Source organism: Salmo trutta, chromosome 12 (assembly GCF_901001165.1).
Source record: "Salmo trutta chromosome 12, fSalTru1.1, whole genome shotgun sequence".
Lineage (NCBI taxonomy): Eukaryota > Metazoa > Chordata > Actinopteri > Salmoniformes > Salmonidae > Salmo > Salmo trutta.
In genome coordinates this window covers 20,312,583-20,338,988 of record NC_042968.1, presented here as the reverse complement: position 1 = coordinate 20,338,988, position 26,406 = coordinate 20,312,583, and the positions used below count along the sequence as shown (strand labels likewise).

General features: G+C 42.7%; 2 protein-coding genes across 2 annotated transcripts; both read right to left on the bottom strand.

The window, feature by feature from the left end:
* Positions 1 to 389: 389 nt before the first annotated feature.
* Positions 390 to 15,028, bottom strand: LOC115203137 (putative sodium-coupled neutral amino acid transporter 7). Its single transcript, XM_029767546.1, has 12 exons — positions 14,935 to 15,028; positions 10,885 to 11,388; positions 10,724 to 10,777; positions 10,478 to 10,622; positions 4,630 to 4,774; positions 4,367 to 4,465; positions 2,566 to 2,623; positions 2,323 to 2,437; positions 2,054 to 2,201; positions 1,764 to 1,963; positions 1,630 to 1,681; positions 390 to 1,554 (listed from the first exon to the last, which is right to left on the bottom strand). The coding sequence occupies exons 2-12, from the start codon at positions 11,137 to 11,139 to the stop codon at positions 1,437 to 1,439; spliced, it is 1,389 nt and encodes a 462-aa protein (XP_029623406.1). The 5' UTR covers positions 11,140 to 11,388; positions 14,935 to 15,028; the 3' UTR covers positions 390 to 1,436.
* Positions 15,029 to 15,625: 597 nt separating this feature from the next.
* LOC115203136 (aspartate aminotransferase, mitochondrial) lies at positions 15,626 to 26,047 on the bottom strand. The gene is made up of 10 exons (XM_029767545.1): positions 25,889 to 26,047; positions 23,094 to 23,250; positions 22,258 to 22,386; positions 22,103 to 22,162; positions 18,697 to 18,858; positions 18,390 to 18,494; positions 18,013 to 18,163; positions 17,728 to 17,893; positions 17,404 to 17,554; positions 15,626 to 17,245 (listed from the first exon to the last, which is right to left on the bottom strand). The coding sequence occupies exons 1-10, from the start codon at positions 25,969 to 25,971 to the stop codon at positions 17,123 to 17,125; spliced, it is 1,287 nt and encodes a 428-aa protein (XP_029623405.1). The 5' UTR covers positions 25,972 to 26,047; the 3' UTR covers positions 15,626 to 17,122.
* Positions 26,048 to 26,406: the final 359 nt, after the last annotated feature.

The following is a 26,406-nucleotide window of genomic DNA, read 5'->3' as shown; positions in this document are numbered from 1 at the left end:
TGTGAAAACTTGTCTTGAACTCACGGAAGTCAACTGGGAAGTCGGGAATAAATGAGCTCCGACTGGGAAAGTATGTTTTGAATGGTCATCCAACTCGGAATTGTAAATCCATCCTCTTTCTAGAGCTACAACCTGAAGATCAATGACACCATCATGATTTGACATTGTTTTTTTCCGAGCTCCCAGTTTTGAAAGAACCATAAATTCAGAAAATGGCAGACTTGGATGACAAAATTTGCCCACGAAGGACCGCCACGCCACCTTCCTGTTCAAGTGAGCACAGCACAAGGTATTGTATGCTGCAGCTATGTATACTGTAGCTGTTCACCTGATAAGACAATATGTTTTTACTAACATGAGGATTTAGGACAAAACTATGACAATCTGAATTCAATGACAAAACCATCATGTTTATTCAAATGTAGATTGATAACAGGAGAATTCATGATAATATAAGACTGTTTATTGTTCAACCAGATTACTAAATTGGTTCAGTTCAGAAAAAAACTATTTCCCTTGGCTCCAATTATGGAATACAAATAATAAAAAGTAATTGAATTTCAAGCATTTCCAATCAAGTTCAAGTCATTGTAAAACAGTAATTGCTGCCCTGAGGAACAATCCCTTTAAACATGATAGATTTTTGTTCCTTACCTCTTTCTGTAGCATATAGCTAATCTCTCTCTGTTGGTAAAGCACATTTAAAATATCTGTCTGTTTAAAGCTAGGCCCGATACAATCGTTTAACCACAGGAATCAGCCAGAGACCCCAGACTTCTGAAATCTCAAAGGCATTCAAAATCGATTAAAATTATAATGCACTTGCCACATTACACAGGTTTCAGAACTACAGTTGCAGGATACGTCTTCAAACCACTTAATCATTGGAATTGTAAAATTACTATAAAAATGGATGGAAATGTTTGGCCACATTCTTAAAACAGTATGTTCATTACTCATCAGTAACAACACCCATCAGAGAGAGGTACCCTCTCTCACTGCCCAGTTTCTTGAGGGATGGGATGCCACCTGTAGTGCAGTGGTGTGTGCTGGGCCAGCAGGGAAAGGCATAAGGAGGGGCTGAGAATGTCAAAACGGATTTAGTACTGCAGCCCACAACGGGGCGAAAACACTGAGGACTGTTCCCACAATAAAATGTAATAAAAACGACATAACATTTGCATAATCTTTTTAAAAAGATGGGTCATTGTCAGTGGTTGCGCTCAGGACTCTCGTCCAATCCTAGAGCATCGCTCCATGGGTGACACGAGTGCTTGCTATGGAGCGGTTTCATCGTCAGGGAGACAACGAGACGTGCGGCATGCAGGAGAAGTCACAGGAGGGAGTGTGTTTGCATGTGTGTGTTGGATCCTCCACATCCTGATATAAGTCAATAAAGTTCAGAATAGCAGCAAAGAGTCTTCCTGGTCAGAATTCTATTGGCTGTCCGAATAGTGGATGACGTCTTGATAGATTGCATTGGCGGTGGTCTGGCCAAAAACGAAAGTGCCGATGGTTACCATGATGACACCGTAGACCACCATCCCATGCCAGCTATAGAGAGAGAAGATCAGCATTCAGTAACAGTCACATGAGGAGATTACGTACAGGTAGTGAGTCTAGTCTTACCTAGCAGATCGGACCTCTGTTTCTGAGAGCTTTGCCTGAATCAGACACAGACCTGCAGGGAAGAGCAGACATTATATACAGGCATTATGCTTATTGCTGATATAAACACACAGAATCAGACACACTGGTCATACCTGGGAAGACAAAGATGAAGCAGGCTGCCAGGCCTCCGATGAGGGAGATGACTCGGCCAATGTCGGGGATGAAAAGTGCGAGGACGAGTGTGATCGTGAACCACACAAGCGTCTGCAACACCCTGCGTCTCCGCTCACGCCTCACACACAATTCCACCTGCTCGCCGCGGAAACGGAGCCATAGCCCCTCCAGCACCGCCCTGAAGAAACAAGTTACACAACACAACAATGTAGTACTGAAATGGCATGGGTGGCACACACTGCTTTGTAGGGTAAGGTTAGTGTCTCACCGGCCACAGAAGTGTAGAATGGGATAGGAGGTGATAACACAGATGACGATGAAGGCCCTTGCGATCGCCACGGCGATGTCATTAGGAGGATATGACATCAGCACATCCTGACTGACGTTAGACCCAAACGACAGAAAGCCACAGACACCTGAGACAGGGAGTATGCAGTATTAATACATCAACGAATCACACTAGAATTGGGCAATGTCATAAAAAAAACCTGATGCTTCAAAACTGACTATAGAGCCACACACTGGACAAACACACACCTGTGCCAGTGTAGACAAAGAGGCAGATGATCATGCCGACGGTGACCACACCTCCCCAGGGCTTGAGTTCACTCCTTCTCATGCTGTTAAACACTGGTACACTGCTCACATGACACTTTCGAGAAAAAGAGAACGATTGTGAGAGGATGTAAGTAACTTCAAGCATTTTCAATCAAGTAATAGAAATAGCCATATGCACACCCCTGCACATTCATACATAGACTCACAAACACAGACAGATACCTGGAAGCCAAAGCATATGGTGGGCATGGCGTTCAACACTGCACTCCAGGAGGACGGGCTGTAACAGACACACTGACTAATTAACACAAACAAAGCATGATGGGAACAGTAGTTTGATGTAGACTATGCTTTAATGAAAGGCAGTGGGCTGAAATGCCATTTCTGGACTATTTCCTGTCTGGTACCATGGGTGTAGAAAACAGGTCTGAATGAATGGGAATTGTATATGTACAGTACCAGTCAAAAGTTTGGACACACCTCCTCATTCAAGGGTTTTTCTTTATTTTTACTATTTTCTACATTGTAGAATAATAGTGAAGACATCAACACCATGAAATAACACATGGAATCATGTAGTAACCCAAAAACATGTTAAACAAATTTAAATATATTTTATATTTGGAGATTCTTCAAAGTAGCGACCCTTTGCCTTGACAGCTTTGCACACTCTTGGCATTCTCTCAAACAGCTTAATGAGGAATGGTTTTCCAACAGTCTTGAAGGAGTTCCCACATATGCTGAGCACTTGTTGGCTGCTTTTCCTTCACTCTGCAGTCCAACTCATCCAAAACCATCTCAATTGGGTTGAGGTCGGGTGATTGTGGAGGCCAGGGCATCTGATGCAGCACTCCATCACTCTAATTGGTCAAATAACAATTACACAGCCTGAAGGTGTATTTTGGATCATTGTCCTGTTGAAAAACAAATCATAGTCCCACTAAGCAGATCGGATGGTGTATCGCTGCAGAATGCTGTGGTATCCATGCTGGTTAAGTGTGCCTTGAATTGTAAATAAATCACAGACAGTGTCACCAGCAAAGCACCCCCACACCTCGGGAACCACACGTGCATATCATCTGTTCACCTACACTGCGTCTCACAAGACACAGCGGTTAAAAACAAAAATCTCAAATTTGGACTCATCAGACCAAAGGACAGATTTCCACAGGTCTAATGTCCACTGCTCGTGTTTCTTGGCCCAAGCAAGGCTCTTCTTCTTATTGATGTCTTTGAGTACTGGTTTCTTTGCAGCAATTCGATCATGAATACCTGATTCACACAGTCTCCTCTGAACAGTTGATGTTGAGATGTGTCGGTTACTTGAACTCTGTGAAGTATTTATTTGAGCTGCAATATGAGATGCAGTTAACTCTAATGAACTTATCCTCTGCAGCAGAGGTAACTCTGGATCTTCCTTTCCTGTGGCGGTCCTCATAAGAGTCAGTTTCATCATAGCGCTTGATGGTTTTTGCGACTGCACTTCTTGAAAAAAGTTATTGAAATTTTCCGGTTTGACGGACATGTCTTAAAGTAATGATGGACTGTCGTTTCTCTTTGCTTATTTGATCTGTTCTTGCCATAATATGGACTTGGTCTTTTACCAAATAGGGATATCTTCTGTATACCAACCCTACCTTGCCACAACACAACTGATTGGCTCAAACGCATTAAGGAAAGAAATTCCACAAATTAACTTTTAACAAGGCACACCTGTTAATTGAAATGCATTCCAGGTGCACCTGGAATTGCACCTCATTAATGCACCTCATTAATCTGGTTGAGAGAATGCCAAGAGTGTGCAAAACTGTCATCAAGGCAAAGCGTGGCTACTTTGAAGAAGAAACATATTTTGATTAGTAACACTTTTTTTGTTACTACATGATTCCATATGTGTTATTTCATAGTTTTGATGTCTTCACTATTATTCTACAATGTAGAAAATAGTACAAATAAAAGAAAAACCCTGGAATGAGTAGGTGTGTCCAAACTTTTGACTGGTACTGTAGTTCAGTAAGCTTACCTGGTTGGAATGTAGCCGGGGGTCATCTCTTTATCAGGCCAGATGTATTTCAGTATAACCACAATGGTGACATACCAGGTGCCAACAACACTGAGCGCACTACAAAACAGGAGAACAGCACTATCAGACTGACCTGTGTTCATGTAGCCTACTGATACAAAGCAGGCTTCAAATTCAATCATCAGTTGTAGACTAAAGGATGGTGTGGGAAGGTATACTTAGTACATTTGTAAAGTGTATTTGTCGGATGCAGGAAGGCATACCTGGCGTATTTCTGGAAGCCAATCTCTTTGGGGATGGAAAGAGGCAGAATGACCAGGACGGCAGTCGCACAAATGGTGAACTTACGGTCAATGTACCAGTGACCACCAACCACACCGTCTGGCAAATGAGCTATTGCAGCTATCACTACAGAAAGACAAAGATAGTGAGTAGAGGAAGTGAGAGAAATAGAGGAAAGGCAGCAGAGCAAACAAAACATCTATAAAATAGCTGGAGGCTATTTTATAGATGACATCACCGAAGTTGAGGATCGGTAGGATGGTCAGTTTTACGAGGGTATGTTTGGCAGCATGAGTGAAGGATGCTTTGTTGCGATATAGGAAGCCGATTCTAGATTTAATTTTGGATCGGAGATGCTTAATGTGAGTCTGGAAGGAGAGTTTACAGTCTAACCAGATACCCAGGTATTTGTAGTTGTCTACATATTCTAAGTCTGTGCCGTTCAGAGTAGTGTCTCCTGACCCCTCCTGTCTCAGCCTCCAGTATTTATGTTGCAGTAGTTTATGTGTCGGGGGGCTAGGGTCAGTCTGTCACATCTGGAGTATTTCTCTTGTCTTTTCCGGTGTCCTGTGTGAATTGAAATATGCTCTCTCTAATTCTCTTTCTTTCTTTCTTTCTTTCTTTCTTTCTTTCTTTCTTTCTTTCTCTCTCTCTCGGAGGACCTGAGCCCTAGGACCATGCCTCAGGACTACCTGGCTTGATGACTCCTTGCTGTCCCCAGTTCACCTGGCCGTGCTCCAGTTCCAACTGTTCTGCCTGCAGCTAGGGAACCCGGACCTGTTCACCGGACGTGCTATCTGTCCCAGACCTGTTGTCCCAGACCTGCTGGAACCCTGACCTATTCACCGGACGTGCTACCTGTCCCAGACCTGCTGTTTTCAACTCTCTAGAGACAGCAGGAGCGGTAGAGATATTCTCAAAGATCGGCTATGAAAAAGCCAACTGACACTTACTCTTGTGTTACTGACTTGTTGCACCCTCGACAACTACTATGATTATTATTATTTGACAATGCTGGTCATTTATGAACATTTGAACATCTAGGCCATGTGCTGTTATAATCTCCACCCGGCACAGCCAGAAGAGGACTGGCCACCCCTCATAGCCTGGTTCCTCTAGGTTTCTTCCTAGGTTCTGGCCTTTCTAGGGAGTTTTTCCTAGCCACCGTGCTTCTACACCTGCATTGCTTGCTGTTTGGGGTTTTAGGCTGGGTTTCTGTACAGCACTTTGATATATCAGCTGATGTAAGAAGGGCTATATAAATACATTTGATTTGATTTGCTGGACGGGCGAGCAGGTGCGGGCAGGGATCGATTGAATAGCATGCATTTAGTTTTACTTGCGTTTAAGAACATTTGGAGGACACGGAAGGAGAGATGTATGGCATTGAAGCTCGTCTGGAGGTTAGTTAACACAGTGTCCAAAGAGGGGCCAGAAGTATACAGAATGGTGTCGTCTGCGTAGAGGTGGATCAGAGAATCACCAGCAGCAAGAGCAACATCATTGATGTATACAGAGAAGAGAGTCGGCCCGAGAATTGAATCCTGTGGCATACCCATAGAGACTGCCAGAGGTCCGGACAACAGGCCCTCCGATTTGACACACTGAACTCTATCAGAGAAGTAGTTGGTAAACCAGGCGAGGCAATCATTTGAGAAACCAAGGCTGTCGAGTCTGCCAATAAGAATGTGGTGATTGACAGAGTCGAAAGCCTTGGCCAGGTCGATGAATACGGCTGCACAGTAATGTCTCTTATCGATGGCGGTTATGATGTCGTTTAGGACCTTGAGCGTGGATGACGTGCACCCATGACCAGCTCTGAAACCAGATTGCATAGCGGAGAAGGTACGGTGGGATTCGAAATGGTCGGTAAACTGTTTGTTAACTTGTTATGGATAGGGGGCAGTATTTTCACGGCCGGATAAAAAACGTACCCGATTTAATATAGTAGCTTTGGATAGAAAACACTCCAAAGTTTCTAAAACTGTTTGAATGGTGTCTGTGAGTATAATAGAACTCAAATGGCAGGCCAAAACCTGAGAAGATTCTGTACAGGAAGTACCCTGTCTGACCATTTCTTGGCCTTCTTTGTCATCTCTATCCAAAACAAAGGATCTCTGCTGTAACGTGACATTTTCTAAGGCTCCCATAGGCTCTCAGAAGGCGCCAGAACATTGAATTATGACTTTGCAGCCCATGGCTGAAAAACAGTAGCGCATTTGGTAAGTGGTCGATCTGAGAACAATGAGACGGGTGCGCCCGTGCACATGAAGAGTCCATTTTAGATTTTCAGTCTTTGAACGAAAACAACGACTCCCGGTCGGAATATTATCGCTATTTTACGAGAAAAATCGCAGAAAAATGTATTTTAAACAGCGTTTGACATGCTTCGAAGTACAGTAATGGAATATTTTGAAATGTTTTGTCACAATACGCGACAGCGCGTCACCCTTCGGATAGTGTCTTGAACGCACGAACAAAACGCCGCTATTTGGATATAACTATGGATTATTTGGAACCAAACCAACATTTGTTGTTGAAGTAGAAGTCCTGGGAGTGCATTCTGACGAAGAACAGCAAAGGTAATCCAATTTTTCTTATAGTAAATCTGAGTTTGGTGAGTAACAAACTTGGTGGGTGTCAAAATAGCTAGCCCGTGATGGCGAGCCATCTACTCAGAATATTGCAAAATGTGCTTTCACCGAAAAGCTATTTTAAAATCGGACACCGCGATTGCATAAAGGAGTTCTGTATCTATAATTCTTAAAATAATTGTTGTTTTTTGTGAACGTTTATCGTGAGTAATTTAGTAAATTCACCGGAAGTGTTCGGTGGGAATGCTAGTTCTGAACGTCACATGCTAATGTAAAAAGCTGTTTTTTGATATAAATATGAACTTGATTGAACAAAACATGCATGTATTGTATAACAATGTCCTAGGAGTGTCATCTGATGAAGATCAAAGGTTAGTGCTGCATTTAGCTGTGGTTTTGGTTTTTGTGACATTATATGCTAGCTTGATAAATGGGTGTCTGATTATTTCTGGCTGGGTACTCTCCTGACATAATCTAATGTTTTGCTTTCGTTGTAAGGCCTTTTTGAAATCGGACAGTGTGGTTAGATAAAGGAGAGTCTTGTCTTTAAAATGCTGTAAAATAGTCATATGTTTGAAAAATTGAAGTTTTCGGATTTTCGAGGAGTTTGTATTTCGCGCCACGCCCATCATTGGATATTGGAGCAGGTGTTCCGCTAGCGGAACGTCTAGATGTAAGAGGTTAACTTGGCTTTCGAAGACCTTAGAAAGACAGGGTAGGATAGATATAGGTCTGTAGCAGTTTGGCTCTAGAGTGTCACCCCCTTTGAAGAGGTGGATGACCGCGGCAGCTTTCCAATCTTTGGGAATCTCAGACGATACAAAAGAGAGGTTGAACAGGCTAGTAATAGGGGTTGCAACAATTTCGGCAGATCATTTTAGAAAGAGAGGGTCCAGATTGTCTAGCCCGGCTGATTTGTATGGGTCCAGATTTTGCAGCTCTTTCAGAACATCAGCTATCTGGATTTGGGTGAAGGAGAAATGGTGGGGGCATTGGCGGGTTGCTGTGGAGGGTGCCAGGCAGTTGACCGGGGTAGGGGTAGCCAGGTGGAAAGCATGGCCCGCCGTAGAGAAATGCTTATTGAAATTCTCAATTATAGTGGATTTATTGGTGGTAACAGTGTTTCCTAGCCTCAGAGCAGTGGGCAGCTGGAGGTGCTCTTATTCTCCATGGACTTTACAGTGTCCCAGAACTTTTTGGAGTTAGTACTACAGGATGCAAATTTCTGTTTGAAAAAGCTAGCCTTAGCTTTTCTAACTGCCTGTGTATATTTGTTCCTAACTTCCCTGAAAAGTTGTATATCACGGGGGCTATTCGATGCTAATGCAGAACGCCACAGAATGTTTTTGTGCTGGTCAAGGGCAGACAGGTCTGGAGTGAACCAAGGACTATATCTATTCCTAGATCAACATTTTTTGAGTGGGGCATGCTTATTTAAGATGGTGAGGAAGGCACTTTTAAAGAATGGCCAGGCATCATCTACTGACGGGATGAGGTCAATGTCATTCCAGGATACCCCGGCCAGGTTGATTAGAAAGGCCTGCTCGCAGAAGTGTTTTAGGGAGCGTTTGACAGTGATGAGGGGTGGTCATTTGGTCGCAGACCCATTACAGATGCAGGCAATGAGGCTGAGATCTTGATTGAAAACAGCAGAGGTGTATTTGGAGGGCGAGTTAGTTAGGATGACATCTATGAGGGTGCCTGTGTTTACAGATTTGGGGTTGTACCTGGTAGGTTCATTGATAATTTGTGTGAGATTGAGGGCATCAAGCTTAGATTGTAGGATGGCCGGGGTGTTAAGCATGTCCCAGTTTAGGTCACCTTGTAGCACGAGCTCAGAAGACAGATGGGGGGCAATCAATTCACATATGGTATCGAGGGCAGAGCTGGGGGCAGAGGGAGGTCTATAGCAAGCGGCAACAGTGAGAGACTTGTTTCTGGAAAGGTGAATTTTTAGAAGTAGAAGCTCGAATTCTTTGGGTACAGACTTGGATAGTAATACAGAACTCTGCAGGCTATCTTTGCAGTAGATTGCAACACCGCTCCCTTTGGCAGTTCTATCTTGGCGGAAAATGTTGTAGTTAGCGATGGAGATTTCAGGGTTTTTGGTGGTTTTCCTAAGCCAGGATTCAGACACGGCTAAGACATACGGGTTGGCAGAGTGTGTGTGCTAAAGCGGTGAGTAAAACAAACTTAGGGAGTAGGCTTCTAATGTTAACATGCATGAAACCAAGGCTTTTACGGTTACAGAAGTCAACAAATGAGAGCACCTGGGGAGTGGAGCTCCCTGCAGGACCTGGATTAACCTCCACATCACCAGAGGAGAAGTAGGATAAGGATACGGATAAAGGCTATAGGAACTGGCCGTCTAGCACGTTCGGAACAGAGAGTAAAAGGAGCAGGTTTCTGGGCACGATAGCATAAACTCAAGGCATAGTGTACAGACAAAGGTAAGGTAGGATGTGAGTACATTGGAGGTAAACCTAGGCATTGAGTAATGATGAGAGAGATATGGTCTCTAGATACGTTTAAACCAGGTGATGTCATCGCATATGTAGGAGGTGGAACAACATGGTTGGTTAAGGCATATTGAGCAGGGCTAGAGGCTCTACAGTGAAATAAGACAGTAATCACTAACCAGGACAGTAATGGACGAGACATATTGATATTAGAGAGAGGCATGCGTAGCCAAGTGAACACATGGGTCCAGTGAGTGGTTGGGCTGACTGGGGACACGGCAATTCAGACAGTTAGCAGGCCGATGCTAACAAGCTAACAGTTAGTAGGCCGGGGCTAAACAAGCTAGCAGTTAGCAGACCGGGGCTGGCAGGCTAGCAGTTAGCAGACCGGGTTAGCAAGCAAGCAGTTGGCAGCCCGGGTCTAACAGTTAGCAGACCGGGGCAGGCAAGCTAGCAGTTAACAGACCGATGTTATAGTTGACACCCCAATCTTTCTGCAGCCATCTTTGAATCTTAATTCGGAGTAGATATTTAAGAGTTTTTGGAAAACGTGGTCACATAAAAAAAACTGAGGGAGATTTTACCGTCATTCTGTTACCAAACTTTGCATCTGCACTGCTTTTCAAGTAAATGCATCAGTAAGTGTCCAGATATCCGTGTCCTTTTGAATTCTTCGACTGTAATGTGATTTGTAGATTCAAATAAAGTATTTAAAAATGTGTGTGTGTGTGTGTGTGTGTACACATGTTCATTATCTGTGTGTGAGAAACACTCACAGCGGTCCAGCTGGTCTCCAATGACGATAAAGAAGGCGATGCAGGTGCCGAAGGTGTAGACGGCGATGGCCACCTCACAGATTACCCCGGTGACCTTCCCACACGAGGCCCGCACCACCTCCTGGTAGGTGCCCTCATTACTGACCTAGACAAACAGCACAGGGTCACTAGGATGAGTACTGCTGGAAAAGACTGTCTTAAATTGTAGATTGTGTGTTCATAAGGGGGGGGTATTAACTTACTAACCTGGGAGCAGTATGCCAGGATCACCAGACCGCTGATGATGAAAATCAGCATGAACTACAACACACAAAAACAGGAAGTTATACCAAATACATTCTCACTTCTGCTCCTGGAGTGCCACAGTGTGCAGGCTTCGGTCTCAAAAGTGAGTATGTAGCGCTCACCATCTGTAGCACCACCCCTGCAATCACGCCTCCAGCCACGTTGAAGGCGGCGGGGAAGTTGAGTAGTCCTGCCCCCAGCGCAGCGTTCACCACAATGAAGACAGCGGCTGTGGCAGACACCCCTCCACTCCTCTCTCTGTCTGACAAAGGGGGGCGAACGGACTCCACACTGGGGCTCTGCAGTAGCCACGCCCTCTCACCAGCATCTTCACTCCCAGCCTCGGCCCAGTCCCCCGCCTCACTGTTAATCGCCATGGGACACCACCCGGCTGGCACAGCCCCAAAAACAATACCTAAAACACCCCCAAATTCACTCTACTCTGTTCAACACAGACTTCAACACTAAAGAGCTGAGTTTAGGGTATTCAGAGTTTGGGTTGAGGGGTCAGTCTGAAGGTTGAAAGTTTGTTGTGGCTCTTGTGACATTCAGGACACAGATGACTGCTTGTCAGTTTATCCTCAAAGTGGATGTAGTGTCACCCAGCAGTCAACCCTTTCGTCAATCTGCAACAAGACAAACACACATTACAGCTTTGGCCTTCTCGACACCTTGTCAGCTCTCTCTAAGTGCTTACTACCTAGTAAAACTACAACCTGCTTTCCCAGTAGCCTACACATTCTTGTCAGTGCGTTCTCCCCCCGGTCCCCTGCCTTGTGCTGTCGGCTGACCTTGCTTTACTCACCAACACCAGAATGTGACCAAAAATAACAAAGAAAAAGACTGGTCACCAGGAATTCAGCTAAAAATGAGTTTAATTTAAAAAAAACTGTTGCCAAGTATTCCCACGAATAAAAAAAAAAAGAGACATGATCGTGTGTCAATGTCATCAAGGTATGAAGTTGTTATTTTCAAATACAATCTGTTTTTGGGCCTAGTTGTGGTCAACTTGCAGTGTTCAAAATTATTATAATTATGTTCCGGCCTCCTGACAATTCGCTCCGGCAAAAATGTATTAATTAATTCCAAAAAACAATTTAAATCGCCCCTAGGCTGAATCTAGTTGCCTAACCCTGCTTTACAGCATTCCTCGGAAACACATTCTAAAGAGACAAGTAATCATTAGTTTTAGATAGGTCTGATCCCAAGAGATTTTCACTTCATATCCCTGAGAAGGATCACAGTAGTGGACTTCAGTGATCAGGGTCACTGTTCTCATGATGACACAGTAGATAACTGTTGTAAACCTCACTGTCAGGCGTGGGACCTACACACTAAACAGGCTAATTATTAGTGCTTGTCAGAGGCTATGCATTTTTGTAGGCATTCATGTAGGTAAGCTATGTCATGGACATGTTGACTGTAAGTCATAAATAAGAATAGGTTATATTGAAATACAAGGTGGATAACTTAATCTAGTCAAAGGGAAATAGACTACATACTTCTCTTACCTCAATTATTTTGTAATTTTGTTTGTGTTCACAAGCTGCTAGGCAGAGATGGTAAGGGGCCTGTCAATAGACCATTAACACAAAATATCTTGTCTACGTACTAAAACATGACAAGTGTCTGTAACTAGTCATCCTCAACCACCTTTAGACTTTTGACGTTGAGGTGACTTGGAGAAATGAATTATCATGAACATTTTCAAACCCTCTGAAGGGGAAATATATCCCCTGCAGGACTTTCTTCAAGACATATTTTAAAAAAAGGGATAGTTTACCTACATTTTTTACCAAATTCTTAAAAAGGTGCAATATGCAGAAATCGCTCTGCCATTTCCTGGTTGCAAAAATTCTAAATAGTTTGCCTAACTTCAGTTTGTGACAAAACAAGCCCTCAGTGTAGAGAATCACTCTACCATCTAAACCACTGAAATACACTACAGGTCAAAAGTTTTAGAACACTTACTCATTCAAGGGTTTTTCTTTATTTTACTATTTTCTACATAATAATAATAATAATAATACTGAAGATGTAAGAACTATGAAATAACACATATGGAATCATGTAGTAACCAAAAAGGTGTTAAACAAATCTAAATATATTTTATATTTCAGATTCTTCAAATAGACAACCTTTGCATTGACAGCTTTGCACACTCTTGGCATTCTTACAACCAGCTCCACCTAGAATGCTTTTCCAACAGTCTTGAAGGAGTTCCCACATATGCTGAGCACTTGTTGGCTGCTTTTCCTTCACTTTGCGGTCCAACTCATCACAAACCATCTCTATTTAGTTGAGGTCGGGGGGATTGTGGAGGCTAGGTCATCTGATGCAGCACTCCATCACTCTCCTTGGTAAAATAGTACTTATACAGCCTGGAGGTGTGTTGGGTCTTTGTCTTGTTGAAAAACAAATGATAGTCCCACTAAGCACAAACCAGATGGGATGGCGTGTCGCTGCAGAATGCTGTGGTTACCATGCTGGTTAAGTGTGACTTGAATTCTAAATAAATCACAGACAATGTCACCAGCAAAGCACCCGACACCATAACACCACCACATCCATGCTTTATGGTGGGAAATACACATGCAGAGATCATCCGTTCACCCACACCGTGTCTCATAAAGAAACGGCGGTTGGAACCAAACGTCTCCAATTTGGTCTCCAGACCCGAGGACAAATTTCCACCGATCTAATGTCCATTGCTCTCTTCTTCTTATTGGTGTCCTTTAGTAGTGGTTTCTTTGCAGCAATTCAATCATGAAGGCCTGATTCACACAGTCTCCTCTGAACAGTTGATGTTGAGATGTGTCTGTTACTTGAACTCTGTGAAGCATTTATTTGGGCTGCAATTTCTAAGGCTGGTAACGCTAATGAACTTATCCTCTGCAGCAGAGGTAACTCTGGGTCTTCCTTTCCTGTGGTGTTCCTCATGAGAGCCAGTTTCATCATAGCGTTTGATGGTTGTGACTGCACTGGAAGAAACAATCAAAGTTCTTGAAATTTTCCGTATTGGCTGACCTTCATGTCTTAAAGTAATGATGTACTGTCGTTTCTCTTTGCTTATTTGAGCTGTTCTTGCCATAATATGGTCTTTTACCAAATAGGGCTATTTTCCGTATACTATTTTCCTATCTTGTCACAACAAAACTGATTGGCTCAAACGCATTAAGGAAAGAAATTCCACAAATCCACTTTTAAGAAGGCACACCTGTTAATTGAAATGCATTCCAGGTGACTACCCCATGAAGCAGTTGAGAGAATGCCAAGAGCGTGCAAAGCTGTCATCAAGGCAAAGGATGGCTATTTGAAAAATCTCAAATATATTTTGATTTGTTTAACACTTTTTTGTTACTAAATGATTCCATGTGTTATTTCATAGTGTTGGTCTTCAGTATTACTCTACAATGTAGAAAATAGTAAAAATAAAGAAAAACCCTTTGAATGAGTAGGTGTTCTAAAACTTTTGACTGGTAGTGTATATATTTAAGTTGTTTAAAGCTTCTGTACAAAACTGAAAGTGAAAGAAAAAAACGATACTTAAGCATAGAAATAGCGCACATAGAACATATCCCGCTTCTTAGACTTCCTTTCAATGAGAATGACCGATCTATGATTCACATTTCTATGTGAATTTGGTCATCCACCCAAAAAGTTACATGTTGCAGCTTTAATAATTATAATCTCTCAATGTTAATCTCAAAATTAACCAGATTGATGCATTTAGCTATTGAAACGAAAATGTCTTCTTCCAGGGAGGATGCCCACGGATGCCCTACTAGTGTCCCCCTTCTGAATTTGGGCTAAACCACCAATGTCATCAAATCATAGAAACACCACTGGAGCTACCTAAACAATAACAAAGACTAGAAACATTCATAAAATACAGAAATTTGGTAGCTTTACTAATAGTCAACTTTGCATATAAAGCAGCTGGATCTTAGATTCAGATCTAGCAACAGGCCTAGAAAATCCCAAATCACGACAATGAACTTGATTGGTGATGTTATTATAGCAAACTGGACACCGCATCATCGTCGTCAGCTGTTGCTAGCTGGCTGATAGTTTCCGAAAGCTGCTACCGACCTCCCCATCTACATATGCTTTAACCTTTTCAGTTGAAAATATGAAAATGCATATAATATACTCAAATACTCGATAAATACCTCTCTATTGCCTCTCCGATGCTTGTGTTTTTCTCCAACAACCGCAAGCGCAGTGAAATTCCTGCTGAACAAGCAACGATGGCATGTGACTTGTTTGGGATGTGATCATGTGACGATGTAAAACGACGTCTTCAAAAACGAAGTGCATGGTGGGAATTGTAGTTTACTGCCACGAGAACAACACAAATCATTCCAGACAGGGTTTTAGCAGGGTAGATACTGCAGTAGAGGAGGCTGCTAAGGGGAGAACGGCTCATAATAATGTCCGGAACAGAGCAAATAGAATGGCAACAAACATATGGAAACAATGTTTTTTGACGTATTTGATACCATTCCACCTATTCCATTCCAGTCATTATCACGAGCCTGTCCTCCCCAATTAATTTGCCACCAACCTCCTGTGCACGGCATAAAACGAGAGAATTTTGTGTCTAATAAAACCAATGATTTACATAGTAAAATCATGTCCTACACTATAGTCCAGTGGTTCCCAACCAGGGAAACTAGGACCCCTGGGGGTACTTGGTCTATCCACAGGGGTACTTGAGAAGATTCATGAGACCATAGACCTACTGGTAAAATGCACAGGGGTACTTCAGGCTACTCCAGCCAGAGCAAAATTCAGTTTGTGGTACAGTAACTTAAAAAGGTTGGGATTTTTTTTTTAATAACTACAAAATAAGCCCAGTTATTTCAATTATAGATATTTTATTAATTGTTCAGAGAAAGACATAACCGATGCTCCATACTGGTTTATTATTTTGCTCTAACACGAACATGGTGACAGAGCAGCTTAATCTTCATGAGTAGACAGCAGAAAGGTGATTTTACCTACACAATCTGTCTTGTTACAATCAGAAAGACACACACAGAGAAAATGTTTGAAGGCTGATCATTAGATCAAAACACTGTCTATACAACTTTTATATGTATTAAAAAAAGTTCTATAACCTCTTGATTCTGAAACGGAGGGGATAGGAGTCGCCCCGTGATCTAAATAACACTTGTGAAATGCCTTTTCTTGTGGAAACACAAGAGCACCAACATTTGGACAGTCTATCCTTTTAAAGCTGCAAATTGTAACTTTTTGGACCAAATTCACATAGAAATGTTTAGTTATAGATCAGTCATTGTCATTGAAAGCAAGTCTAAGAAGCAGTAGATCTGTTCTGTGTTCTGCTTACCATTAAGTTTCATTTTTGCATCTTACTTCCAATTTGTACACCAGCTGAAAATACAACACTTCTGGTTAAGATATATTTCCCAGCGGTTTAGATGGTACAATGATTCTCTACACATTGACAAAACAAGTCACCTTAAATTAGGTTAACTATTAGAATTTTAGCAACCAGGAAATGGCAGAGCGATTTCTGTATATTGCACCTTTAAAACCTCATAAACCAAGTGCTTGGGGGGGGTTAGAGGGACATTCAGTGGGCATTTAAGACTCAAGCTTCCTGACTGCTCACTCATCAACACTTAGGAGAAACGCAGTAGACCCTGCTCTTTGTGCAAAAAGCACAAAACTTGTACAACAATAATTATTTATGTTGAATATGGAAGACAAGATAATGCAAGAGACAGAGGCTGAGTGAAAGGACAGAATGATCATACATTGTCCATTTCTAAAGCATACTAAAATATCAATTTCCGTATCTCATCTAAAAGTAGTGCCAGACAATCTTATAACTAATCGTTATCTGGAAATGAGTTTTCTGCTACTATACTGGTGTTGAGGAAAAGTTGAACTTTCACATCCTACATAAAATATGAAATGACAGACAAGAGTTCACAGTTAACACACACAACAGAATCTAAGTGTTGGTAAACTCATCTGTAGTCTGACAGCAATTTGGACCACAGCAGGCAGAGCAGGTTTAAAAGAGAATATTAACCTGTCATTATTAAGCCATTTATTAAGTTAATTAATATTTATTGTATGTCAAAGTTTAATAAGTGTAGAAGAGAAACATCAGACATCAGCTCATTAGTCAAATGTAGGGCAGATCATTGGACCATCATTAAACAAACTTTGACACGGTGGCCTCATTGGGGAGGGCAAAGTTGAACAATTGACAGTCTTAAAGAATGTCCAGCTCCTCTGTAAGGGGTGGGTGGAAGGGGCATTTTTATTTTGGATTGTGTCCAGCGCCACCACACCCCACTGTTCCTCCCAGCATTCTCCTTTTTACTTAGTGACGGCGTGGATTCCATGCGCTAGGTATCCCACGTTGCCAGAGGTGACGCCTGCCATGGAGATTCTACCATCCTTGGTCATGTACACAGAAAACTCTTTAGTCAGCCGCTCAACCTGGGGTAGACGCACACAAACAACTGGACTCAACGCAATTTATCATTATACTAGAACCTAATTCCAACTGATGAATATGACCAACATGAATATAATAATGTCTTGTAAGGTACAGGTGTGGATATAAAGAGTGGGTGTGGTCGTTTGTTTGTGTGTACCTGTTCAGGCTTGAGGCCTGTGAAGCAGAACATGCCGATTTGGTCGATGACATGCTGCCAGTTGTGAGTGGAGCCCTCACTCTTCAGGTTGGCCGCCAGCTGCTCCCTCATCTTGATGATGCGGTTGGCCATGCCGTGGACCTCCTCCAACCTGTGTAGAGAGAGAGGTTAATCAGGGGAGTTGATGAGGAAACAGATTGGAAGTTGTGTGTAGAGACAGGAGACCACTCCGATACCTTCCTAGGCGGTCAGCTAGAATATAAAATCACAGCATCAGTGAAATGGGCAAACAACATTTTTGTGTGTGTGTGTATGTACACTTACCATATTTTATAAAGGTCTGGTGTGTTGAGAATAGTGGCAGCGATTCTGGCTCCATTCATTGGAGGGTTGGAGTACATTGGCCGGATCAGAATCTTCAGCTGAGACTCCACCCTCTTAGCTTCCTCGGCATCGTTACACACTACAGTGAACCCTCCCACTCGCTCACCTGTCAACACACAGACAGGTAAGATACCACTCCGGTGGGAGTTTTTTTTTTTACCCTTCTCCTATGTCAATACCATAGTTTGAGAGTAAAATTTTGTGTGTGTGTATAATGAGACCGACCGTAGAGGCCCATGTTCTTAGCAAACGACTGCGACAGAACAATGTTGTGGCCCTGCTCGATGAAGTGACGAACAGCCCAGGCATCACGATCAATATCTCCACTGGCAAAGCCCTGGTAGGCCATGTCAAAGAACACCAACAGGTCCCTTTTCTGAAGGAACGGCAGAACAGGGGAGGAGTTATTATTAGGACCATGTGTGTGTAAATAGCTGTCTGGCACAGTAAAGATGTCAGTCTTCACACAAAACACCTGTAGGCACTGGGCAGTAAAGCTCTTCAGCAGTAGAGTCCCAATAGTGACAGAGGCTTTAGCCAGTTAGGGCCTTTACAGAGAAATCACCATTGAGGTATTTCATATCTATGGTAAGCACACTCACCTTCACCAGGTCAGCGATCTCCTTCCACTGCTCAGGCTTGGGGTCCACACCGGTGGGGTTATGGGCACAGGCATGCAGCATGATCACACTCTTCTCTGGCATTTTCTGTTTCAGAGGGAAAATAGTGTTACCCAACATTCAAATCGGAGTCTCATGACAAAAATAGACACTCACACCTTAACCTTAAGTCAACAATACAATATAAAAACAGATCACAGAAGACGTGGTAATGGTCCTCCATGTCAGTGTGGAATCATACAACCGCCCCCCCCCCCCCCCCCCCCCCGCTTTCCCATCCCTCTCTCACAGAGATGTCGTCGAGCGCCCCGTTGAAGTCGAAGCCGCAGGTGGAGGGGTCGTAGTAGCGGTAGGCTTTCAGCTGCATGCCAGCACCTCTGAAGATGGGTGTGTGGTTCCCCCAGGAGGGCTTGGGCAGGTACACGTCACGGGACGCACTGTGGAAACGAGACTAGAGAAAAATATGAATTAACTGACTGACACCATACACACTCCGCAGTACTAACAGTATGAGGAAATTATTGTTTTATAGAACCCATCATTTGTGATATATATATATATATATATATTTATTATAGAGAAGGCAGTCGTTTCAGCCATGTATAGGCTGGTGCACTGTTCTAGGGGGCTATGGGCCCAAATGGAACCGTGGTAGTGTAGGTGTATTCATTCTCTTCCTGTTTAGCTGTTTTTGTAACAGTATTTTTATTGGAGTTTCACAATTTTCACCCATATTAAGAGATACAACAACAAAGACAAGGCAAAAAAAACAGCACTCACTTACACATATCCGTATGTATGCACGCACGTACACACACCATTTTCCTCTCCCCGCTTCTCTCACCCCATCCCCCCATTGCGTCTCTCAATACATACATTTTAAACAAACCTAAACAGAAATAATTGTTTTAATTTTTTTTAAAAGCTCAGTTTAAACCAAGAAGTTGGGTTCCCCACATGGACCGTACAGTGTAATTCTGAAATGCATAGATCACCACCATTCTAAGAGAATCCTTGCAGCATAATAGCTGATACTTCAGGTTCTAGGTAATTTAGGTAAGGTTCCCATACTTTGTAGAACTGATCTGTCTTAGAATGCAATGTACATGTCAGATATTCCAGCGGCACCCATTCAAATAGTATCTTATGCCAATCTTTAATAGAGAGAACCTTATCACTAATCCACTGTAAAAGTATGTTTTTCCTCGCTGCGAAGGTGAGGATGTTGTAAAGCCTCCTCTTACCCACAGAAGTTACATGCCTACTAGGGAGACCTAGCAGTAGAGAAACTGGGTCCAATTCTAGATCAACCCCTAGGATCTTTTCAATTTCTTGCAGAACACCAGACCAATATCTTTGTATTTTTGTACATGACCATAAACAATGTGTTAGGGTGCCTGTATCAGTTTTACATTTAAGACATTGAGGAGAAGAGGAAGAGGGGCTGAAAGCATGTCTGCGATTTGGGGATATATGCAATCTGTGTATTATTCTTAATTGAATTGCTCTAGTACCATTACATATAGATATTGTTTTTGCATATTTCCAAATGTCCTCCAACATCTCTTCGTCAATGGTAACAGACAGTTCTTTCTCCCACACTTGTTTCACCCTCTGTGTGTCGACAGCGGAAAAAAAGCATTCTTTCAATGACAGACATATCAGGGTTGCCAATTAAGGTGGTGCTCTTCAGAATATAATGTCTTACTTGTAGGAAACGGAAAAAGTCCTGCTTTGGGAGTTGATATTTCTCGACCATCTGCTCAAATGACAAAAAAATCTTATCCGCAAATAAGTCATTTAGTCTGCGTATGCCCTTATTAAGCCAAAAGTTAAAGCCAGCATCCAGCAATCCTGGGCCAAAATCTGGGTTGTTAAGAATTGGGGTAAGAGCAGAGGTTAGTTTGGACCTTCCCAGGAAACGTTGAACTGACCTCCATACTTTGAGTGTGTTAAGTGTAATGGGGTTGTTACAGTGATCTTTTACAGACTTGAAACTTGTGAAAAATAAAAGATCCTGTAAAGGGTATTTTGAAAGAGAAGTCTCAATGTCTAACCAAATAGAGGAGTCATCATTTGTGATCCAGTCAGAAATATAACATAGGTGGGCACACCACTGATAGAACCTGATATTGGGCAGATCCAAGCCACCCATAGAACTTGGCAGCTGCAATATTGCCATCTTAAGTCTTGGCTTGCGTTTACTCCATATAAAGGAACTCAGCCATCCATTTACATCCTTTATTACCTTATTGGAGAGTACTACTGGGATCATTTGGATTGGGTAAAGTAGCCTAGGTAAAATGTTCATTTTCAAGAGGGATATTCTATCCAACCATGAAATCGGAAGAGAGTTCCAGTGCTCCAGATCCTGTCTTATTGTGTCAAACAAGGGAACAAAATTGTACATTTGTTGGAATTTAGGAGTTACAAATATACCCAGATACGTAAAACCTGAGGGAGACCATTTAAAAGGGAAGGGGGGAGAAGTATTAGGTACAGAGTGAAGGTTACCAAGTGGCATAGCCTCTGATTTAGTTAGGTTAATCTTGTAGCCTGAGAATTCACTGAATAATTCAATAATATTAATAAGAGATGTGATTGAAGTCTCGGGATTAGAAATGAATATCAGGACATCAGCATACAAGCTTATTTTATGGTGAACATCACCAATGAGCAGCCCCTGTATAGCAGGCGTTACCCTGATGGCCTCAGCCAGTGGTTCCATAACAAGTGCAAATAGGAGGGGGGACAAAGGACAGCCCTGTCTGGTACCTCTGTGTATAGAGAAGCTATTTGACCTTAGTCCACTAGTAAGGACAGCAGCCTGAGGGTCATCATATAAAACTTTCACCCATTTTATAAAGTTGTCCCCCAGACCAAATTTATTTGGAGCAAAGAATAGGTAAGACCACTCCACACGATCAAATGCTTTCTCAGCATCTAGGGAGAGCACAAGACCATCCATAGCACTTCGTTGGTAGACTTGAATTACATTAAGAAGCCGTCTGACATTGTTACATGACCTACGGCCCTTAATGAAGCCAGTTTGGTCTCCTTTCACAATTAGTGGCAGTGAGTCCTCTAATCTTGTGGCTAGAATTTTAGAAAGCAATTTTCTATCCACATTCAGAAGGGAAATTGGTCTGTACGAGGGAACAAGACTCCGGACATTTTCCCTTTTTGAGAATAAGTGATATGTTGGCTTCTCGCAGCGTTTGGGGGAGCTGGTCATTTGAAAATGAGTGGTTAAACATATCACGCAATGGCTCAAGGATCAGGCCATGGAACTCTTTATAGAACTCACTACAAAACCCGTCTGGTCCTGGGGCCTTACCATTTTGCAGATTCTTAATTGCGAACATTATCTCTTCCTCAGTAATATCGGCATTAAGGAGAGACCTCTGTTCTTCAGAGATAGTAGGGAGCTCAATCTTAGAAAATAAGTTCTCCATTAACTTGGCTGGGTCATTTGGCAGTTCTGAGGCATAAAGATTTGCATAAAATGTCTTAAATGAGTCATTTATCAATTTATTTTCATAAATGATTGCCATCAGAATCAGTAACAGCCGCAATTGACTGAGTCAGCTCTCTTTTTAGCTAGGTACACCAAGTACTTTCCTGGCTTATCGCCATGTTCATACAGCTTTTGCTTGACAAAATTCCTGTTTAGCTGTTAAGAGGCAGGTCTTTACCAGGAAGTTGGCTCCGATGCACAGTGAGCCGGTTCCTGAGATGGTCTGGACAGTGATGTTCTGAAGAGAGGAGAGATGTTAATAGCATTTCTATCATTTACTTAATAGACCGACAGAAAATGTGCTTCCAAGCTACCACCCACACATCCACTCACCCTGCCACTCTTGAGGACCTCACTGTCAGCCCCCAGGGCTAGCAGAGCGCAGGACTTGGTGAAGTCCCCCAGACCACCGATGGCCAGATACTCCTTATCCAACTGCTTGGAAGAAATCAGAGCCTCTGCCTAGAGAGGGGATGGTAGGGAAATAGTGAGTGTGAGAGCAAGTAGAAAAGTTTTTAATGGTGACATTTTCTCGGCATCCACTTCTTGACTGATCCAAAGCCCTGCCAAATCAGAGCTAATAGCGTAACACACACAGCTGGGGTTTAGCAGGGCTGCGTGAGCTGAGCTCAGAACGACTATGCAGAAATACTGTTAATGTCTAACACATGGGTCTGCTGGAGCCTGCACCTCAAACTTACATACATACAGTTTGCAAACATACATCTACACAGTAATAGAGGTTCCATATGGTTATACAAGTTAAGCTCAGGATGACAGTGCAGAAATGCACCAATCAGAAACACAAAGGCCTGCAACTCCACAAAAGCTTGTATAGTGAGAATCAGCTCAATAACATGAAAACCACCTTCTTCTTGCTTCTACGTGTTTGTTAACTGATCCGGTTCTTACATAAAAGGGCTAATAGCAGTGTGACAGGATTGGCCTTTCCCCAATGCTGAGCTCGGGATTACAAAACAATAAGAGCCGGCGTAGCTACTCACCTTTCCTCTGAGGAGTGAGTCTCAATAAAATATGAATGGCTGGGTGAAACTGGGGACAGTTATCTAGTCCCTGTCTGTGTGTGTGTGTGTGTGTGTGTGTGTGTGTGTGTGTGTGTGTGTGTGTGGAAGCCTGGGTAGTTACACTGGTTGTCATGGTATTCCTACCTTGCGGACACAATCGAGCACAAAGGGTTTGCCGTGGTCGTCCCTGTAGGCCCCCACCCCCAGGTTCATCTTCTTCGGGCTGGTGTCCCTCTTGAAGGCCTCCGACACCCCCAGGATGGGGTCAGGGGGGCCCATCTGAACTCCACCCCACCATGAACTGCAACAGAGGGGAGGGGGAGAAACAAACAGAAGCAGCTTAATTTATCATTTTGCAGACTTGTGTTCTTATTTGTTTCACAGTGGACACCAATGGATGAGTTTATTTTTGTAATCACTCAATGTAGGCTTATATTTCTCCAAGAAACTGGACTTAAAATAAAAGACAAACTCAACAGTACTATACTCTGCTCAAGAAACGGTTGCTCTCACCCAACCAGAGGAGAGTAGCACCAACCACCCACAGTAGACCAACACTCTGGACTATGACCTGGTGAATGCCTGGTCATCCCCCAGTCCCTGCACACACTACAAAATCACCACTACACACAGCTGAAGTCAGTCGAGGTGAAGGGCCCGGGTTGGATGGCATTAGGGGGAGTCACTAAAAGGGAGATGCACAAAATACATGAACATCTCTCTCCATCGCCACTACACTACCAGAATGACAGCTCTAAAGGGCAGGGGGAGAGTGGTTGAAACAAAGGCAACGGTTGGTTCTTTGAAATTCAGAACACGTTCATTCACCATATCCTTGGATCTTGTCATTACAGCCTGGTCTTCCTTTCATACTGACCCCACCAAGCTGATTATCCATTCAATACTTTACACTTCCCTTTCCACACACACACACGAAGGTCAGGCACTGCAAACATATGCTCTCACACACAAAACAATTATCTCCCACAGTATGGAATGTGTCTTGTGAGGAGGAAAGAACATAAAATTAGCAGGTGCCCAGTTCAGGAACTAATAGAATTACACACACACACACACACACACACACACACGACCTTTCCCACATGACCTCTGAAAGAGGGGCAAGCAGGGCCTCTAATCTTACATATTCCTCTCACTGCTGTACTGGAGGCTATAGGCCTGCTGAGGCTGAACTAGAGATATATTTAGAACATTGCATGGAAAAAAATGTAAGTTCACAGCAAGACTCCCAACAGAGAATCACATCTGTTTTAGACAGCCTACATTTCTATTGGAGCCTTCTGTAACATTGCACTCTCTAAAACCGTGTTGTGGCTGATGCTACTCACCAGTGCGTACTGGTACAGTAGTATGTTTTGATATGTCAAATGTAGTGGTGAGCCACTATGACTTGAGCAGTGATACTCTGCAGCTCACTGAGATTCAGGTTCAACGGTTGTGTTCAAACACCCTCTAAATCACAGCAATACTTAGAGCCGAATGCTTCGCAAAGAGCTGCAATGCCAAGACCGCAACATGAGACTATAGACAAGAATGATGACATGACACCCACCTTGAGTTTGAGGGAACACACTGAACAGTCACCTGTCATAGAGCCTGTTTACATAGTATTATAGAACATCCTTATAGAACGCCCATTGTCCAAAAAGATCTCAGGTGACTAAAATTGAACACTAAGCCGGTCAGAAACATTGGGACTGCACATTAAAATCAGATCCTCAATCAGTAAAACTGATAACAAGTATTCATATTTGTTATCTGATTCTGACAAATCTGTTATCAGAGTGAGAAGAACCTGGGTATATTATCAGCCTACCCACTGGTGCATACTGCTACTATTATCAGCAGTATGTGCGATCTACATACACAGAACCTTTGTACATTTTAACTTGTGAGATGTCGAGCAAACATAAATATGCTTGGTAAACACTTCATTGGCCAGGGAGTACACTGACTAAGTCCTATTTATGCCACTATGACAGCACCAATGAGGGGCCATCCAATGTTTAGTCACAGACTTGAATTTAGCCTGCTAATGGACTAAAATGTACTTGAAATTATTTTCAACTCGGCGCACGGTCTTCTAACAAAACCCGACAGTGATGCAGAGTGTATTTGCTGATGCTTTTCGAACACAGCCTGTTTTCCAGAGATGTGAAGCGGTATCTTATAAGTGAGAAACAGAGTTTGTCCTCCAAGAGGAAAGCGAAAGGACACCGGTTACTGTCGTCACATCTCAGTAGAAACCGGAACATCCCTTGGCCAATCAGCGACCAGGGGCCTGCACACGTTAACCAATGATCACGCTAGAATTAGGGAGCTACGATATACAAGGGAGATCAAACCGAGAAAATGTCGAATCTCAAAGGCTAAAATGCCACTGCGACCCAAAAATATTTTTTAAAAATTGAATAATTGACCTTTCACAGGAAGTACTGAATGATCACTATGATATGACAACATACAGATAGCCTGCCACTGAAAATCTGAATAATATTTTTACAGAGCCACCAAATAACAGTATCAGTATCCATAGTTGGAAAGTAACCTTGCCAAGTTCGATTATCAGTGAACTGGTTGAGCCTTGAAGTCTACAAGTATGACTTCACTAAACCCAAAGACATGAACGAGAAATGTCAGTCACGACAGGCGGCTGATGGATAAATGCGAGTTTCAATCAGTTATCAAACCAAATCAAATGTAATTTAAAAATTAGGTAGATAGCTAAACTACAATGAGAGACGTAAGTGCCTGACCGCTTTGGACCCCCATTCTGTAAATTTGAAGTTAGGCCACTTGAGTCATTGCGGCATGGCTAGCTAGCTAACTAAGTGCTGCTAGCTATTCATTCAGTGGAAAACTACCAAAGTAGCTACGTGTCAAACATGACAGTGCAGAGATTGCATGTCTGGTATTACCTGTTACGGGTAGACAAAACTCCCAAGGATGGGGAGAAAGTCCCAATACTGGAGATTACCTTGCTGGACTTCAACAGAGACATGGTTGAGTCGAGGCGCAGAATGACAGAAAATGCAAAGAGTGAGCATATGAATCTGAGGGATAGCACGCAAGCACGCTTCTTTCTTCTTCGATGAGGATCAACGGCGGTTGGCATCCAATAAATGCTGCATTACCGCCACCTACTAGACTGGAGTGTAACTCCCTTATACTTTGTTTAAATTTTTTTTTTTATATATTCAACATTATTCAACAAATACCTTACCATCTAACACTACACTCACAAAAAGTATTAATAAATACCATACTCCACTATTTAAATATATTTAGTCCTACTTCAGGCCAACAGCCTGAAAGGATGGAACACCACCACTTGTCATAACTCGCACACCCAAAAACCTCTCTACAGTTGCCACCACAACCTCAATTTTGTGCAACTTACGTTATATCCCTGCAGTACAGTGGATAACCATTACTA

Bases quoted from the DNA above. Each gene is read 5' to 3' on its own strand.
- LOC115203136 (XM_029767545.1), bottom strand. From the start codon at position 25,971: ATGTCTCTGTTGAAGTCCAGCAAGGTAATCTCCAGTATTGGGACTTTC. The intron at 18,495-18,696 runs GTGAGAGAGGGA...CCTCTGAAACAG, and splicing joins GGGCGCTCGACGACATCTCT to AAAATGCCAGAGAAGAGTGT. The intron at 17,555-17,727 runs GTAAGTGTACAT...CTCTCTACACAG, and splicing joins CCAGACCTTTATAAAATATG to GTTGGAGGAGGTCCACGGCA.
- LOC115203137 (XM_029767546.1), bottom strand. From the start codon at position 11,139: ATGGCGATTAACAGTGAGGCGGGGGACTGGGCCGAGGCTGGGAGTGAA. The intron at 10,778-10,884 runs GTGAGCGCTACA...TGTGTGTTGTAG, and splicing joins CAGGGGTGGTGCTACAGATG to TTCATGCTGATTTTCATCAT. The intron at 4,775-10,477 runs GTGAGTGTTTCT...GTCTTTCTGTAG, and splicing joins TGGAGACCAGCTGGACCGCT to TGATAGCTGCAATAGCTCAT.